This window comes from Oryza glaberrima, chromosome 4, assembly GCF_000147395.1.
Source record: "Oryza glaberrima chromosome 4, OglaRS2, whole genome shotgun sequence".
In the NCBI taxonomy this organism is placed as follows: Eukaryota; Viridiplantae; Streptophyta; class Magnoliopsida; order Poales; family Poaceae; genus Oryza; species Oryza glaberrima.
Genome location: NC_068329.1, coordinates 13,644,159 through 13,660,993, shown reverse-complemented (window position 1 = coordinate 13,660,993; position 16,835 = coordinate 13,644,159). Strand labels below are relative to the sequence as shown.

General features: G+C 42.1%; 2 protein-coding genes across 2 annotated transcripts; one reads left to right on the top strand and one right to left on the bottom strand.

The window, feature by feature from the left end:
- Positions 1-1,221: 1,221 nt before the first annotated feature.
- On the top strand, positions 1,222-3,677 carry LOC127772242 (putative B3 domain-containing protein Os04g0346900). Its single transcript, XM_052298252.1, has 4 exons — positions 1,222-1,268; positions 2,070-2,358; positions 2,480-2,730; positions 3,123-3,677. Exons 1-4 carry the CDS (start codon positions 1,257-1,259, stop codon positions 3,399-3,401), a joined length of 831 nt encoding a protein of 276 aa, XP_052154212.1. The 5' UTR covers positions 1,222-1,256; the 3' UTR covers positions 3,402-3,677.
- A 7,876-nt stretch (positions 3,678-11,553) lies between these two features.
- Positions 11,554-14,305, bottom strand: LOC127769632 (uncharacterized). The gene is made up of 2 exons (XM_052295233.1): positions 13,890-14,305; positions 11,554-12,119 (listed from the first exon to the last, which is right to left on the bottom strand). Exons 1-2 carry the CDS (start codon positions 14,052-14,054, stop codon positions 11,766-11,768), a joined length of 519 nt encoding a protein of 172 aa, XP_052151193.1. The 5' UTR covers positions 14,055-14,305; the 3' UTR covers positions 11,554-11,765.
- Between the last annotated feature and the right edge of the window lie 2,530 nt (positions 14,306-16,835).

Genomic DNA, 16,835 nt, shown 5'->3' with positions numbered 1-16,835 from the left:
TCGGCAAGGCCTGGGACGTCGGGGTCGTCCGGGACGGCGACGGCCGAGCGTTCCTGGGGCGCGGGTGGGCGGAGTTCGCCGCCGCGCACGGCCTCGGCGTGGGGTGGTTCGTGGTGCTCCGCCACGGCGGCGGCGGCGGCGGCGGCGTGCTCGCCGTCGAGGCGTTCGACACCACCTGCTGCCTCAGGGAGTTCGGCGCTCCCCCTGCAGGTAATCCAAGGGATTTTGCTTGCAAAAAATTTATTTGTCTTGGATGATGCTTTCTTCATGGTGCCAAAGTTAAAATTTGAATTGCTGTATAAACTTTGTACTTAATTTGAATGGCTACTTCAGAGATGGAGTAGTTAATCAAATTGAACTTTGGTATTCTACTTGCAAGATGTTCTCTCTTTTTTCCGAAAGAAAGTATATAACAAGATGATTAGATTGCATTAATTGTTTAGGGCTTTAGGCCATATTCTTTTTAGCTATTTTACCTATTGGAATATAAAATCAATTGTTCGTCTTTTCTCGTCAATTTAAGTTTTAGATTGGTTCAAATCCTATAAATTGTAGCCCACTTCTGTTTCGCGCTTGAGGCTTGAGGCTGTCTCGCATGGTGGGGAGTGTTAGAATATGAAGTGAATTGCTCGACTTTTCTCATCAGCTTAAGGTTTTTTTTATTAAATTAGTCGGTGCATGTAACTCAATACACTATATTATTAATGATGTGGATTATGTGCTCCATGCCTTAAAAAAATTTCTCAAAAAAATGTACTATATTTTTAATATATAGCACCATTGACTTTTCAGATAACATTTTACTATTCATCTTATTAAAAAATTTATATAAATTCATTTGCATTGTTGTGACTTATTTTATCATCAAATAAACCTCTAACCTGAGCTTATATACTTTTACATATTTAAACTAATTCTTTTAATACGATGAATGGTTAAGCCTTATGAAAAAGTCAACAGTGACGTATATAAATAATGGAGGTAGTATTTGTTAAGTTTATTTGTTAAGATATTTAATTTGTATCGATTTACATAATCCACTACAGCAATTCGAACAATATATATTCTGAAATTGGGCCTATAATTTCTCTTATTAATTGCTCTTTTACCACCATTGGTCTGCCATAATCTTCCAGTTTCAGTTTTAATTTTGAGTTGTAAATAACGTCTTCTTTTAGCTATGACATTCAGAAGCGGGCAGGGCAACAGACACTTCACGTAAGCCGCAGTTCTTGACGGTACTTCTGCCGGGTATAATGGACAAGATGGTACACAAACTCATCGATCCCAGTCACTTTCTTTTGCTTCTATTAGTATTTATTGTGCTACTCTTTCCTGTCACAAGAACAAATTGTTTTGGACATCGGTACATTTTTCAATATGCAAATATTTACTGCTAATTTCTGATACAAAGCGTTTTAAGAACTTGATACAATGATACTGTTGTGAAAATATTTTTTAGGGACAAATCTATATGCCTAATTTGTAATTATCCAATCAAAAATTGAAAACGATATTGTATTTAAAGGTTTTTTAAGATGACTGGAAACATGTCTAGAAACCAACATGGTGTAGGATCGTAAATGGTCTTTCCCACCCCAAAAGCTAGTCATTGAGGTGAGGGGTTCCCCCATTTATATATTAGGTCTCTTACCCTTACACAACTAATGTGGGACTATTCAAAACATGCATGATGATAGGAGGCAGTACTACCTAAGTAATATTTTGTTTGTGACATTAAAAAAAGCCTAAAATTATCACTTATTCCTCTAGTTTATAGTAATTGCCAGCCCTGTCAATTTTGTCATCCATCTTTTAGCCTCCTTAACGTTCCTCTTTCTATTTCATCATGGTGCAATTCACAATGGCCCACATGTCAATGATACACTTCACTGGCTAAAACAGAGGGAAATAATCCATATATTTAGTGACAAAAATATTATTTATTCTTTAAAAGAGCGATAATATCAGCTATCTAGCTAATTAGTGGCACGAACAAAATGCCTTTCTGAATATTTTAGAGTTGAGATGTATCATGAACAATGCACATTTCACTGCCTTTCCTACAGAGGATCCCTGATAAGTTTGTACGAGACTACATCACTGGAGAGAACCTGAACAGCAGCATGGCTATCATCTTAAGTCCCCTCGGCAAATCTTGGCGCGTCGAGCTCGACAAGGATCAATCGGGCGTGTTTTTAGGGGGTGGATGGCTACAATTCTTGTCATTCCATGGTATCTCTCGGGGCGACGTCGTGATCTTCAGGTATGAGGGAAACCTGGTGTTCAAAATCAGTGTTTTTGGGCCCAATGGACGCCAGAAAGATTTCAAGGCAAAGGGCATCAGCATTCATCAAGGTGAGCAAGCAATTTTGTTTTTCGTATTCGAATCCCCATCAGTTATAGTTTGTGTTTTGAATTATGTCTTGGAAATATGTTGTCATTTGATTCATTTTTTCTGTCATCGCAACATTTACAGGTACTGGAGAGCAACAGGAAGCACCTTCTTTTTCTAGAAGGAAATGTAATAACAAGAAGAAGAGTAGATTTGGTGAAGATGATGGAAACCAACAGGAAATGCCTTGCAGTAGAAAGGGCAGCGGCAACAAAGGGAGAACAAGTGACAGAGAAACAAAAAGGATGAGAAAAACCAGATCTGTCTACGAGATTGGACCGCGCTCTTGGATAAAGAAGGAGATCAATGAATATGTTCTTGAAAGATGCATTCTCGTAAGCACAACTATTCCTCTCCTGATATTATCATGTTGTTGTTACAAGGAAAAAGTCTTCATCCCTAGATGGAAATTAAATCTAAAAAATAGTTATGAAAAGTTAAAAATATAATTGTATCAATATCAAATATTTTTTAACTTTTCATAACTATTTTTTAGATTTAATTTAATGACAACAAATGATATTCAGAAGAACAAGTGGCCCAAACAGCACCGAGTAAAAAGTTCTTACATAACTTGAATCTTTTTGAAGCAAAGTGTAAACAAATAATCCGCGTCAATAATCCAGATGACATGACCAACTCCTTAAATTAGAACTGGCCCCAATCATAAATTCATCTGAAACCATCAGTTATATGAATCATCTCTGCAATGCCTGCATTCATGCAGTCTCTCGCAAGGACCTTCTGCGAGTCGATCGGGCTCGCAGAGGAGAGCAGCATCACGCTGATGATGATCGACACGACATCAACGCAAGGAGATCAAGGAGGAAGCAGCAGCAGCAGCAGATCATGGGAGGTGACCGGGCGTCGGTACAAGGACGCCTGCTACCTGCTGGGAGCCGGCTGGAGGAGGTTCTGCGAGGACAACGGCGTCAGGTCCGGCGACGTCTGCGTCTTCACCGTCCTCGACACCACCCTGTGGCGCGTCGACATCGAGCGTTGCTGATCTCATACCACTGCTATATTTATACTTCTTCCTTTCTGCGATATCTAATAAACTTTTCCGTGGTTTGTCTTTCAGCTTATGAGCAGATACCAGATTTTGAATTTTAGAACTTAATTTTGATTTTTTTTATTATGGTTTTATTTTTGCAGTATTGGCTTTTTAAATGACTAGGAACATTGGTAAATTCTTTTTTCTTTTTGCTAATAAGATGTCTGTTCTATTATTGCCATCTCAGCTTAACTGTGTGCTATTTTCAAATGATCGGATCGTGGGGAATGAAAGTTGTTTGGTTATATTTATAAAAATAATTTGTAATCTTTAGTCAAAATATAATCATGTGAGGTTATTTTATAAAGATTTTAATTGTTACGTACGCTGTTGTAATCGGATCGTATATCATACGAGTAATTCAAGAGAACATTTTATTTGAAGCTTAGGCGACATAAAATATTTTTTACTTGCTTGATGAACTAGAATAATACACTACTTAAGTTAGATTTTTTTTGGAACAACACGTATGCGGATAGCATCAAACAGGTCGCTTGTTAAGAACAGATGACCGACAGCTACGAGAGACGAGCCGGCTCGGTGACGAGGCGATGAATGATGAGGTGGTGCGGCGAAGAGCCCAACGATACAAGAGATGAGGATGCTCGGTGACGACCGGCGCTCCGGCGCGGTAAGATGCGTGGTGCTACAGCACGGAGGCGAGAGGGCGCGACGAACGGCGCGTACGCGAGGGTGCTTGTGGGCTGTGGCGCCTTAGTGAGAGATTGGAAATGACTAAGGTCTAGTTTAACAGGACCAACTAGACCTATATTGTCAAAATGGACTATTTTTACAAAGGCAATTCACATTCCAGGGTCTTGCGGGGTCACCCACGGGTTGATTGGCGTGTCTCTAATCCTAGCATGTATAATTCAATTATTAGTTCTCTCGTGAAGGGACCATGTATTTGGGTTTATCTTTTTACATGTCACTTTTGGTATGCATGACCGGAACTTTTTTCTCAAAAAAAAATGTGAAACACATTTTAAACCCACCATAGCTCTTTTTGTCGATCGCCACCCTGACTCATATAACACCTAGTACCACTCCTCAAATTTGGATTGGATTTCGCTTCTCTTTGGCCCAATATCGGGGATTCGAAAGGGATTTACAAATATTTTTCTTTGTTTTTTATGACACCCTGCAATCAATGTTTGCCAATTGACAAGGTTGGGCCAGGGATTGCGAGTTTCCAGTAATGACCTATGCTTTCATGAGTAACTAGCATAGTGGCCCGCGCAGATTGCGCGGCTAGCATCATTATATTTTCTCTCATATAATAGTATATATGTTTTCTCATTATATTATTCAAATATATTAAAATGACAACATAATTTTAAATTTTGCAATAACTTTACAAAACTACTCATGGGTAATATTCATATTGTATTTTATATACGTGTTAGTTATTAATTATTTTTAATATCAAATTTTAGTTATTTGTAAATTATATATATTCCTATATGAACTCTAGACTTGTCTTTTAACATTTCTTTTTTTTAATTCCGAATTTTCTATAAATTGTATTTCTATATAGACTCTATGCTCTTCTTCAAATATTATTTATTTTTATTTCTGATTTTTTATTATTTCTAATTGTATTTCCATGTGGACTCTAAACTCATCTTTCAATATTATTTAATTTTTAATTTCGAATTTCAGTTACTTCTAAATTGTATTCCTATATTATAACTTTAAACTCTTATTCCCATGTTTTTCTTAATTTCGAATTTTAGTTATTTGTAAATTGTATCTTTATACGGACTCTAAACTCTACTTTTAATTGTATTATGTTTATTCTGAATTTTAGTTATTTTTAAATTCCTATATGGACTCTATACTCTACTTCTAATATTCCTTATTTTTCAATTCCGAATTTCTTTTTTTTTCTTAATTGTATTTCTATATAGACTCTATACTCTACTTCTAATATTTCTTATTTTTAATTCTGAATATCTATTATTTCCTGATTTTATTTCTATATGGACTCTATACTCCAAATCTAATATTCCTTATTTTTAATTCCAAATTTCAGTTATTTCCTAATTGTATTTCTATATGGACTCTAGTCACCTCTTCTAATATTTCTTATTTTTTAATTCCGAATTTCAACTATTTCTAAATTGTATTTCTATATGGACTCTAGTCTCCTCTTCTAATATTCCATATTTTTTAATTTCGAATTTCAGCTATTTCTAAATTGTATTTCTATATAAACTCATCTTTCAATATTCTTTAATTTTTAATTTCAAATTTCAGTTACTTCTAAATTGTATTCCTATATTGACTTTAAACTCTTCTTCCCATGTTTTTTCTTAATTTCGAATTTTGGTTATTTGTAAATTGTATATCTATACGGACTCTAAACTCTACTTTTAATTTTATTATGTTTATTCCGAATTTTAGTTAGTTTTAAATTCCTATATGGATTCTATACTCTACTTCTAATATTCCTTATTTTTCAATTCTGAATTTCTATTTTTTTTCTTAATTGTATTTCTATATGGACTATCTATACTCTACTTTTAATATTCCTTATTTTTAATTCCGAATTTCTATTATTTTCTAATTGTATTTCTATATGGACTCTATACTCTATTTCTAATATTTCTTATTTTTAATTCCAAATTTCAGTTATTTCCTAATTGTATTTCTATATGGACTCTAGTCACCTCTTCTACTATTCCTTATTTTTTAATTCCGAATTTCAACTGTTTTTAAATTATATTTCTATATGTATTCTAATCTCCTCTTCTAATATCCCGTACTTATTAATTCCGAATTTTAGCTATTTCTAAATTGTGTTTCTATATGGACTCTGTTTTTTCTTTTTCTCCGATTAATGTGAGAATTTCTAGGCCATGAGAGCGAACGTGGAGACTTCTTTTTCTATTCCTTTAATAATATAATAGATTCAAGACTACTAATTTTTCTCCATAAGTACCAATTGTTCTGTAGCTGCCTAGATTTTCTTTACAATCGTTTTCTTAAAATTATTTTATACTAGATTCTCTTTGAAACTTAATTATTGTGGACATAAATCCGTAGCTAATTGCAAATAACTTTAGCGCCCAAGTTAAATGTCTTGGTGCCAAAACCCGTCCGACATGGTAGCGAGGCCACGTTGAATCACTCGTAAGTTTCTATGATATCAACCCGCTACCACCTATGTATGCTCTCTCTCCTTGTTCCCTCGCCCCTCTCTTCAATTCCTATTGCTTTGGTGTAAATTTCGTGGAAAAATTAAGAAAGCAAAAATATTTTGATTCATTTCCCCTGATTTGTATTTTAAATTTAAGATTAGGACCTCATATGGGACAAGTATGTGGTCCTCTCCGTGCTTATTCACTCCCGCTTTAAATCATGTTCTTCTCATATTGGATTTTATGAGGAATTGATAAAACAGGGTAACATGTTTTATCTTCCCTTAATTTGTTTTTATTTTTAGTGTTAAGACCTAAAATCTGGAGGACGTGGGAGGTCACCCCAAGAGGATTATTTGCCAACCCTCGACACCGAAGATATTGACGCTCATCCATGTTATCAGCCATAATGGACACCTATCGTGTAGCCTCAGCGTCAATATAATTGGTAATTTTTTTTTTAGAATTAGACAGTACAACGCAGACACTCATAACGCACGCGCACTCATCCCCATGAACACACGCACGCAAACCCTACCTCTATGAGCATCTTCGAAGACTGGCCCGGCAAATCCTGGAGAGATTGACAGATTGACGAAGTCACCACAGGCACAGGCGCCTCGCTGTCGACGGGTACGTCGCCTACCACCGAAAGTATAATGCCATTAAATCGAAGACTGGCCCGGCAAATCCTGGATAGATTGACAGATTGACGAAGTCACAACAGGCGCCTCGCTGTCGACGGGTACGTCGCCTACCACCGAAAGTACAACGCCATTAAATCCTGGAAAATTCGCTCCCATGGGGAGTCGAACCTAGGACCTCAAGTGCTACTGAGGCTCTTGTAACCACTAGGCTACAGGTCCTTTCGCCTGAGACATTTAACCTGGATAACAAAGCTAGGAATTTTGTGCCGAGTTTTGGGTCTATTTTCGCGAAAGGTTTTTCTTAATTGTATTTGTAAAGTTTATGGAAGGGTTAGAACTTAGAATTTCCATGTGGAACTCGGCGCTTTGCATATATCGCCGATCTTTCGAACTATATATATACTATTTTGTACATTTAGGAAATGCTAGAAACATACTACCTCTGTCGAGGAGTGATCCTCTCTAGCGGGAGATCGTGAGATCCCCCATTTGTGAGTTCGGCCGGGGGAAAGGGTTCGCCTCTCGAGATCGTGTATCCGCCCTGAGGGTTTCTAGATCGCGTATGGGCGACAAGATTATACAGGTTCCGGCTGCTATGGAGCGTAATACCCTACTCCTGTGTGTGGGATTTATGGTTGAGTGTTACAAAGGTTCCTGAACTCTGGAGAGCGCTCTTGGTCTTCTCCTTCTAGAGCTCAGGCCTACTCAGTGTCGTCCCTTTTCTCGGTGGGCAAGGTCCTCCTTTTATAGTTCAAGAGGATACCACATGCGCCGCTTCTACCTACTCTTTCACGGGAGGGGGACCCACTTTACCTCGACCGGACCATGATCCGTGCCTTCGCCCGGAAGCTAAGCAGCAGTCCGTCCTTGAGTGGGACCCAGCGCCGCCCCCCGCCTAACACGGGGGACAGCCCTGTTATTCCCTCTTAAATGAGTGAAGACTTGTGGCGGTCCTCCCCACGTGGAGGGAACTCCGGATAATACTTCGATGGGACGGGACATACCTGCCTCCACTCCGTCGGAGACAGAGGCGAACGTGGGGGCACGGCCGTCCGTCCAATCGGACGTGACCGGCGACAGGGCGGTCACAGTCTGGTCACACCCGATTGACGTGGGTCAGTCGGGCGGCACCACACGTCTGCCCTTACCGTATTAAACATGGTGAGGGACAGTTGGGGCGCCGCACGCATTGATGGCGGTTCAGCCTGGGTCTCCTCCCCGCTCGCTCCCCCCGCCACATGGCAGTTGGGCGAGGGCCTCGGGGCGAGGTAGTGCGAGGGCCCGAGGGGCGTGACGTGGCACCCTGAGGCCCCCCAGCTGCTTCTGCGACTCGCGAGGCGCGGGGTGAGGGCCAGGCTATAGAGCCACGTGGCTGGATGGGAAAGTAACTTCCCCTCACTTTGCATACCCCGGGCCCATATCTCCGACAACCTCCGTCCCAAAATAAGTGCATTTTTACATTATTCATCTTCAACGTTTAACCGTTCGTTTTATTTGAAAAATTTTTGTGATTACTATTTTTATTTTTATTGTTATTAGATGATAAAACATAAATACTGTAGTATTTTATGTGTGACTTTTTTTTAAAAAATTTTATAAATTTTTCAAATAAGACAGACGATCAAACATTGCACATGGATTTTTACGGCTGTACTTATTTAGGACGAGGTAGTATATGATCAACATGATTACGGCCACCGGCCATGCCCATGCTCATTGATTAGTAGGAGACTCTTCGTAGGAGCACGCACGTACTACTGCTGGCCGGTATAGACTACAGTATTAATTAATATAGTTAATAACTCTAAGATTCGCACGGGGTGTTTAGGCCCATGCCTTGTCCGATTAATTTGACCAAAATGTCACATCACCCTATGTACAAATGTCACAAAATCTAGCCTCTACTGTAATTGTGTTTAGCTAGCTTTACACTGATCGTGACATCCATCACGACGCAAAGAAAAAAGAATTAATTAAGCAACTGTACATTTGCATCCGCAGATGATGTGTCTGCCGCTAGGGTGACCTGATGACAGCGCCGCGTGCTCTCTGCTAATTGCTAAACTAATCTCTGTAATTAGGTCATGGCCGGCTAGGTTTAGGTTTGTCAGGTGCAACAACAATTTTGTCTGTAAAAGCTTAATTTGGGTCGACTGTCATTAACTGGAGACAGTAATCGTTAATTACCCTGTATAGGGGTTTCTATTAATTCTATTGTCATTGTGTTGCTTATTGGTGACCACATACACGTGTGGCCTATTTGCACCACAGCTCTCAATCAATCTGATTCTCCTGAAACCAACATGGCAACATGAACATCTGTTTGGTATTGAGTGGGTTATGATAATCTTGTTTGATACAGTTGTTTTTCAGAGATTTTTTTTTATCTTTTTTGGCTTTTCTTTTAATCTTCGGTGTAGATTATTCTTGAATTACTGAAACGGAGAAATTTTAAGAGATATGGCAGTCCCATAACATAAATTATCTAAGCTTAATTTGATTTCTAAATAAAACGCATTTTTTACCCCTTTCTATGATTACTAAAAAGTAAGGATATCAGAATAACCAAAAACCGAAATTAAGACTAGGAAAGCACGATATGGGGGGTAACGCGTGCGTAAACTCTACCACTATGGTCTTAAACCATATTGCCCACAATTACATAAGCAATGCTAACAAAATTTAATTGAGATTAAAGATTTACGACTGGTGTTGGTCATTTAGCGTGGATCAGTCGGACATGCATGATCCTCAGTAGCATTTACAGCAGCAGTGCCTAACATGTGAACCTGATCCCATAAGTCAGTGGCTGCTACTGCAGGTGTACTACTACAGGCAATTCTCACTGGGATCAGTCAGTGCTCATCATAAGTGTAATCGGTAAGTGAGTGTAACAGGAAACATAATGAAACTAAGCCCCACTATGCTTATCTGTATGCTTATCCGTACTGCTTATTAGAAAGAAAATTTGTGAGTAAAACTTACATATCCTTACCAACTGAAAACAAATATCATAAAATAAACTACAATGAAAACCACAAAATCAACTTTAAAAGTCTGTTCAGATTGGTGCCAAAATAAATTTTACCAAAATTTGGTAATGCCAAAATTTTAGCAAATTAACAACATTGCCAAAATTTTGATAAGATTTGCTTAATAACGTTGCCAAAATTCTATATATATTGTCAATATTTGGTAACAAACTAAACGTAACCACATAATTATTAATTTTACTAAATAATGGTATGGTTAAAAATATCATCAATCTCAATAAATCCTAAATTAAAATTTTAAATTTTACTAGCTTATAACAAGTGAATCGACAAGGCGTAAGCCTAATTCTCTCACTGAGCTACACTCGCCCGCTTTTAGAATTTTGCCGAGGTTGCCGTGCCCACACCCACTTGCTGACCTTCCAAGCACAGTGCCCGGATAGCGATGATGGGCCAGCCTGACCTGCTTAAAAAGCCTCCTTTCACCACCATCGCCCCAAGACGACAGCCGGCGGCAGACAAGCCGACAGCACTCCGGTCCCCCCCTCCCCTTCACACTGACATTCACCTCTCTCTCTTTCTCACAAATGACAAACTGCACACAGCATCAATGGACACTCCAAATACAGTGTCCAACTGTGCAAGAACACAAGTACTACTGTACTAGTATCTCTGTCCCATGTTAAGGTTTTACTTTTTCTATTTCTCTCAAAATAAATTTATTTTTAAGTAATAATTATATTGAAATTAGTGAAAGTAGAAAATAATTATATTGTAAGTAGACAAAATGACAAATAGTCGCATTAGGATTTGATAAAGTAGGGGCATTTTATTCTTTTTGGTGTTTGTATTGGTATGTGTGAGATGAATGAAAAATTGACTTATTTTAGGATGGGGAAGTATTATTGAACATATCAGAAAAAAATATATATCACATTCGTTCCAAAATATAAGTTTTAGATTCAATAGGATATTATTAAAGTTGGTAAAATTAAATGGAAAAAAATTATGATTAGTTGAGAAAGGAGGGTAGGTAAAATATTTGAGGTGAAAGATCATGATTGATTAATAAAAGAATATTGGTAGAAAAACTGAAGGTTAGAAGTTGTTATATTTTGAGAAGAACTGAAGGTTAGGAGTATAAGAAAATGGATTGATAGGAGTATAAGAAAATGGATTGATGGATGAATGAATTGAAATGCGAATACTGTTTGTCATAACCTGCTGAATGCTGATGCAGGTGTTCTGCATCAGATGCAGCTACAGAAAAAAAATCAGAAGAACATGAGGATCAGGAGCTCAGCATACCGATTCCATGAGATATTAATGATCATATTGCCATAGCTATCAGAGCATGTTTGTAGCCCAATACAAAGGATTTGAGCTAAGTTTCTGCAAGAAATCAACTCAGTAGAGAGAACAGGACGGTTTCATTTCACTCTACTAGAATACTGTTTCAACACACATCCTATGGTGTGATGAACAAGACCAAAGACCAGAGCCAGGCTGCTAAAACTGTCTGAGGAGCCATTGCTAGCACTGTTCCTTGCCGGCATCGGCATCGGCACCGGCACCAGCATTGCGGTTGTTGTCATCACCGGAAGCACCGTTGTCGGTGGTGGTGGTGGTGGTGGAGTAGTGGGTGTGCTTCTTGGAGGACCCCCTGCACTGCCCGATGGGGTATTTGCGCGCATTGAGCTCCATCTTACGCAGCGCCGCCTTGCCAAGGTCGACATCGCACATGTCAGAGAGGCGGATGAGGTAGAGGAGCACGTCGGCGAGCTCCTCGCCTAGGTGCTCCACCTCCCTCTCCCCCCACCCAGGGAGCCCCTTGGGCACCTCCCCCTTCCACTGGAAGACCTCCGAGAGCTCCCCCACCTCACCCACCTGCATCACATTGCCAAGATCACCAACAGTCAAAATTACAGTTTTACATTATCACGGTTGCACATTGCAACAACAGTCAATTGCAGTATCACAGAACATGGTGCACAGAAGGCAGATGCAGTAAGCATGGATGAGCTGCAGGTTGCCATTTATGCTAGGTGCAGGGACCAGCTTGGTCAGGGTGACTGCATTTGCCTTTTGTTGCGGCCATCATTATCTGATCTCAGCCTAGCATTGCAAAAACACATGGTGGTAAAAAAAAAAGAAACAAGGATGTTGGGTTCCAGTTACTGTTGCTGTCTGTGGGCTGCTTTCTCCAGCACATCACTATAGTAGTATAGGGCTGGTTTGCTTTGTGACCTAAATTGACCTTACCAATTTTTGTCAATGTCAAATTTTAATAAGTTTTAGCATGGCTAATCTTGATAAGGTAAAGTTGTGTTTGGATTGAAGCCAAAACAGCATAATTAAAATGGACTATTTCTTTAGGCATGCCAAAATTTGGCTTCTAACAAAATAGACACTAAACACTATTGAAATTGACAAATATTGGCAAGGCCAATTTAGGCCACGTACCAAACCAGCCCATAGTATTCTACATCAGTTATAGTGATGGATCAGGCTATCTAGAGATTCTTAATAACTGGAGAATGAATTTCTCATGAATATGACAAGAATAGAAACAAAAAAGGACATATTCATGGATGGATAACAAATGAAATAAGGTGAGGACAATTGCAAAAGCATATCGTAAAGTGGTACATCTCTTTTATTTTTGTTTCTTTGGGGCTGAATTTTTGTCTCTGTTACAAACTGTGAAGTACTCACTCACCATGGGACCATGTCAGAACCAGTAGTACTACTTGGTGATCATCATTTATATATGTCTTTGAAATGCATGGCCACACAATAAAATTCCTAATTAGCAAGTTCCTTCCACTCTTTAAGCATTGACTAATTGTACAATTAAGGTCATACTGAAATTCCAAATCCACTCTAGAGTCAAAGCATACACCAGACTCTTATCACATAAAAACAACAGATGAGATTGGTATCTTTTATTTATTATTATTTTTCTCATGATCCAGAGAAGGACAATTTTGGTAGGTAATACTACTGGTTCACAGAAAGGATGATTATCGAATCAAAAAGATTATCCATGGCAACTTATTATATTTCCCATTTATTTCACACCATTTCAGGCTTTCATCAACAAAAATAAACAACAAAAACCTCATCACTTTCTGCTGTCGAAAAGGGTGGAAATATTTTGAAGATCCCAATCCCATCGTGCCTGCAGAATCAGTAGCAGTGCAAAAACAAGAACAGGCGAAAACAGGGTGAAAAACTGACAAAATAGTACAAATCTCTACTGCACACAATGATTTTTTTTCTTGTTCTTTTTTATTCCCTATCTCCTCTGATGGAGACAAGAAGGGAATGAAGTCCAGGCCCCATTCTGACCCCTCAAAACTCATGCAGCAACCAAAAAAAGAATAAGAATAAAAAGAGAGACAAAGAACCAAATGAACCAAGAACCCACCAAGAAAGAAGAGGAAGATGGATACCAAGCAAAAGATCATGAACATTAATACTACCAATAAAAGAGATAGTAGATAATCACTACATCAAAAACAAACAAATAAATAAATAAATAAAAAGAAAATCCTCTCCCAAACAGGAAGATGAAAGAAACCAAGAAGAGAAGAAGGTGAACTAGAACTAGAACTAGAACCCATCCAAGATTGGTTGAAGGGGGGGAGAACGAACCAGAGCGAGGAGGAGGTTCCTGGGGCTGTGGAACTGCTCCCAATCCCTCTCCCTGGCGAACTCCGACATCTTCCTCCTCAGCGTCTCCAGCGTCACCTCTCCTCCGCCGCCGCCGCCGCCGCTGCCCTTGGCCGTCTCCCCCAACCCCACCACAGCACCATTCATCTCTCTCTCTTCTAGACTCTTCGGGGATGCAAGGGAAGGGAGAGAGGTTAGGAGCAGTCTAGGTGGTGGTGGTGGTAGACTGGTAGTAGCGGAGGAGAGGAGAGGAGAGGAGAGGATTTATAGGGAGAGGGAGGTGAATGGGAAGAGGAAGAGGCAGGAAGGAGAGGAGAGAAAAGAGTGTGTGCGTGGGTTTGGATTGTTGTTGTTGGTGTGGCTCGTGTTCAATGCTCTCTTGAGTGAGTCTCTTCTCTTCGCTTGGGACTTTGGGAGTTGGGAGGAAGAAGGGGGGAGGCGAGGAGGCAGCTAATTGGGCCGCGCGGGCCCACGATAGGCCCATTTGTCTGCTGCACACGACCTGCGTCGCAGATTGGTTTTCGCGTGATTTTTCCTAAGGAAAAAGTACACCGAACGTCCCTCAACTTGTCATCGAGTTATAAAATCGTCCCCCAACCATAAAACCAGATACTAAGCGTCCCACAGCTGACAAAACCGTTCGCTTGAGATCCTTCGGTGGTTTTGATCCCGGTTTTGTCTAACGCGGCGGCTAAGTCAGCGTGGGACCCACGTGGGCCCCATATGTCATACTATCCACGTCATCTCCTATTTCCTCCCTTTTCTTCTCTTTTCTCTTCTTCAGCGGGTAGGCTCGGGGCCAAGACGGGCGGCGGCGCAAAGCTGAGCAGGGGGCAGGCGCCGCCGGAGTTGGGCGGCGACAGGGCGCCAACAACAGCTGCCGCCACCGCGCTCGCCTGCCATCGCCGTGCTCGCCTGCCACACTGACGGCGACAGCAGGAGCGGCGAGTACGCCGCCGCGGCCAGCTTCTTGGCCCCGTCCCTCGGTGGCGGGGTAGCCTTCACGATGAGCCAAGTCAACGTCGTCGCCTTGATCTAGTGGCTGTGGTGGTGGTGAAGCGCCACCATGGAGACGAGCGCGAGCACGCGGGAGACGATCCACTCCTTCATCGACGGCATCTCGTACTCCGGTGGCGCCGCGGCCGCCTTCAAGGAGAGTGGCGTGACGGGGAGAGCAGCGCCTCCGTCACCCCCATCGTCAATGGGGAGGTGCGGGCGTGCACGGGTGTCGACGGGCGGCGTGGGCGTCGACGGGGCGAGGTGGGAGAGGAGGAGGATGGCGCCGCGACGGCCGGCGGTGGGAAAGCACGGCAGCAGCCTAGCAGAGCTCCACGGCGCGGGCGTCGCGGGCTTCGACGGAGCGAGGTGGGAGAGGAGGAGGACGGCGTCGTGATGGCGGTCGGTGGTGGGCACGGAGGCCAAGCTCCCAGCCCTCAACTGAGCTCGGTGGTGGCAGGTGAGCACGGTGTCAGTGGCTGCTGTTGGCGCGCCGTCGCAGCCCAACTCCGGCGGCGCCCGCCCCCTACTCAGCTTCGCGCCGCCGCCCATCTCGGCATGGAGGATGAGATCGACAGGAGCCCATACCATGACGCCCTCGGGGAGCGCTATTTGGGGGCGCTTCATGCCGTGGACGCGTCCCCCGCTGGTTCCCGGACTGGAGCACCGGCACCGGTGCGTGATGAGAAGAGGGCGCAGTTGGTGGTGTCGGCTTCCTCCACCGCGCGTCGCCGAGGGGAGGGGAGAAGAAGAGGTCCGGCGGCCGGCGTAGCCGTAGAACGACGACGACGAGGAACGGGCCGTTGCTGGCCTCCCCGCCTCCTCCCTCTTCGCGTGCACTTGCTGCGGGAGTTACGTTGTGGGGAAAGGCAGCGCTCTAGCTACAGGTCGACCCCATCCTTGTCATCGCCGCACAAAGTCGCCACCGCCATCGTGTTGCTCGTCACCGGCCACCAGACCTCTTCTCCTCCTACTTATCGGCCCGCCAAAGCGAGGAAGAGAGAGAGGAAGAAGGGATAGAAGAGGGGAGGACCCTCCAAAACTAGGCACCGCCTCCCTCCTTTGCGCCCCCGGCCAGATCAGTCGCCACAGCGCCGCCCGTCGGCGACTGCCCCGGCAACCTCCTCGGCATTCCGTACCCACCGGCCGCCCTGAGAAAAGTGAGAGAGAAAGAGAGAAAGGGAGAGGAGGGGAAATAAGAGAGAGGTGATGAGTTGGCATCCTGACATGTGGGGCCCACATGGTCCCATGCTGACTCAGCCACCACGTCGGATAAAACCGAGGTGAAAAACACCGAAGGACCTAAAGTGAACGGTTTTGTAAAGTTGAGGGATGTGATATATCTGGTTTTATGGTTGAGGGACGATTTTGTAACTTGATGACAAGTTGAGGGACCTTCGGTGTACTTTTTCCTTTTCCTAATCACGCGCGATAATCTTTTCGTGGTTTTCTTCGTGCGGATTTTTCATGATTTTTTTAATCACGTGTAAATTTTAAGTTAAAAGTTTTAGATTTAAGGTTTCTCTTGACGATAGCGGATATCGTCGAAAGGATGAAAGTTTGATTATTGGGGATCGAGAAATGGCTTTTCTCGTTACCTTCTGCACAGATTATACAACTAGATAATTTGTATACTCATTATGTAAATGGATAGCGCTAGCTCCAATCACAACCTTAGCTGATGATCCCTTTTCCATATTAGCATAAATCTTTTCCCGAATATTCTGATTTTTTCTCCACACCGATAAAGAGCTAAAAGATCGACGACCTGCACGCCAAGCCACCTACAGGCGAAGAGCCGAAGGATATGGATCATACAAAAATCGATCGTCCACTTGTCGTGTGACCCGTTGGTCCTCCAATATCATGGCCCGGGGGTTGAGGTAACTCCCCGTGCTATGGGTGACCTTATTGCAGGGTTTAGAGAGCACT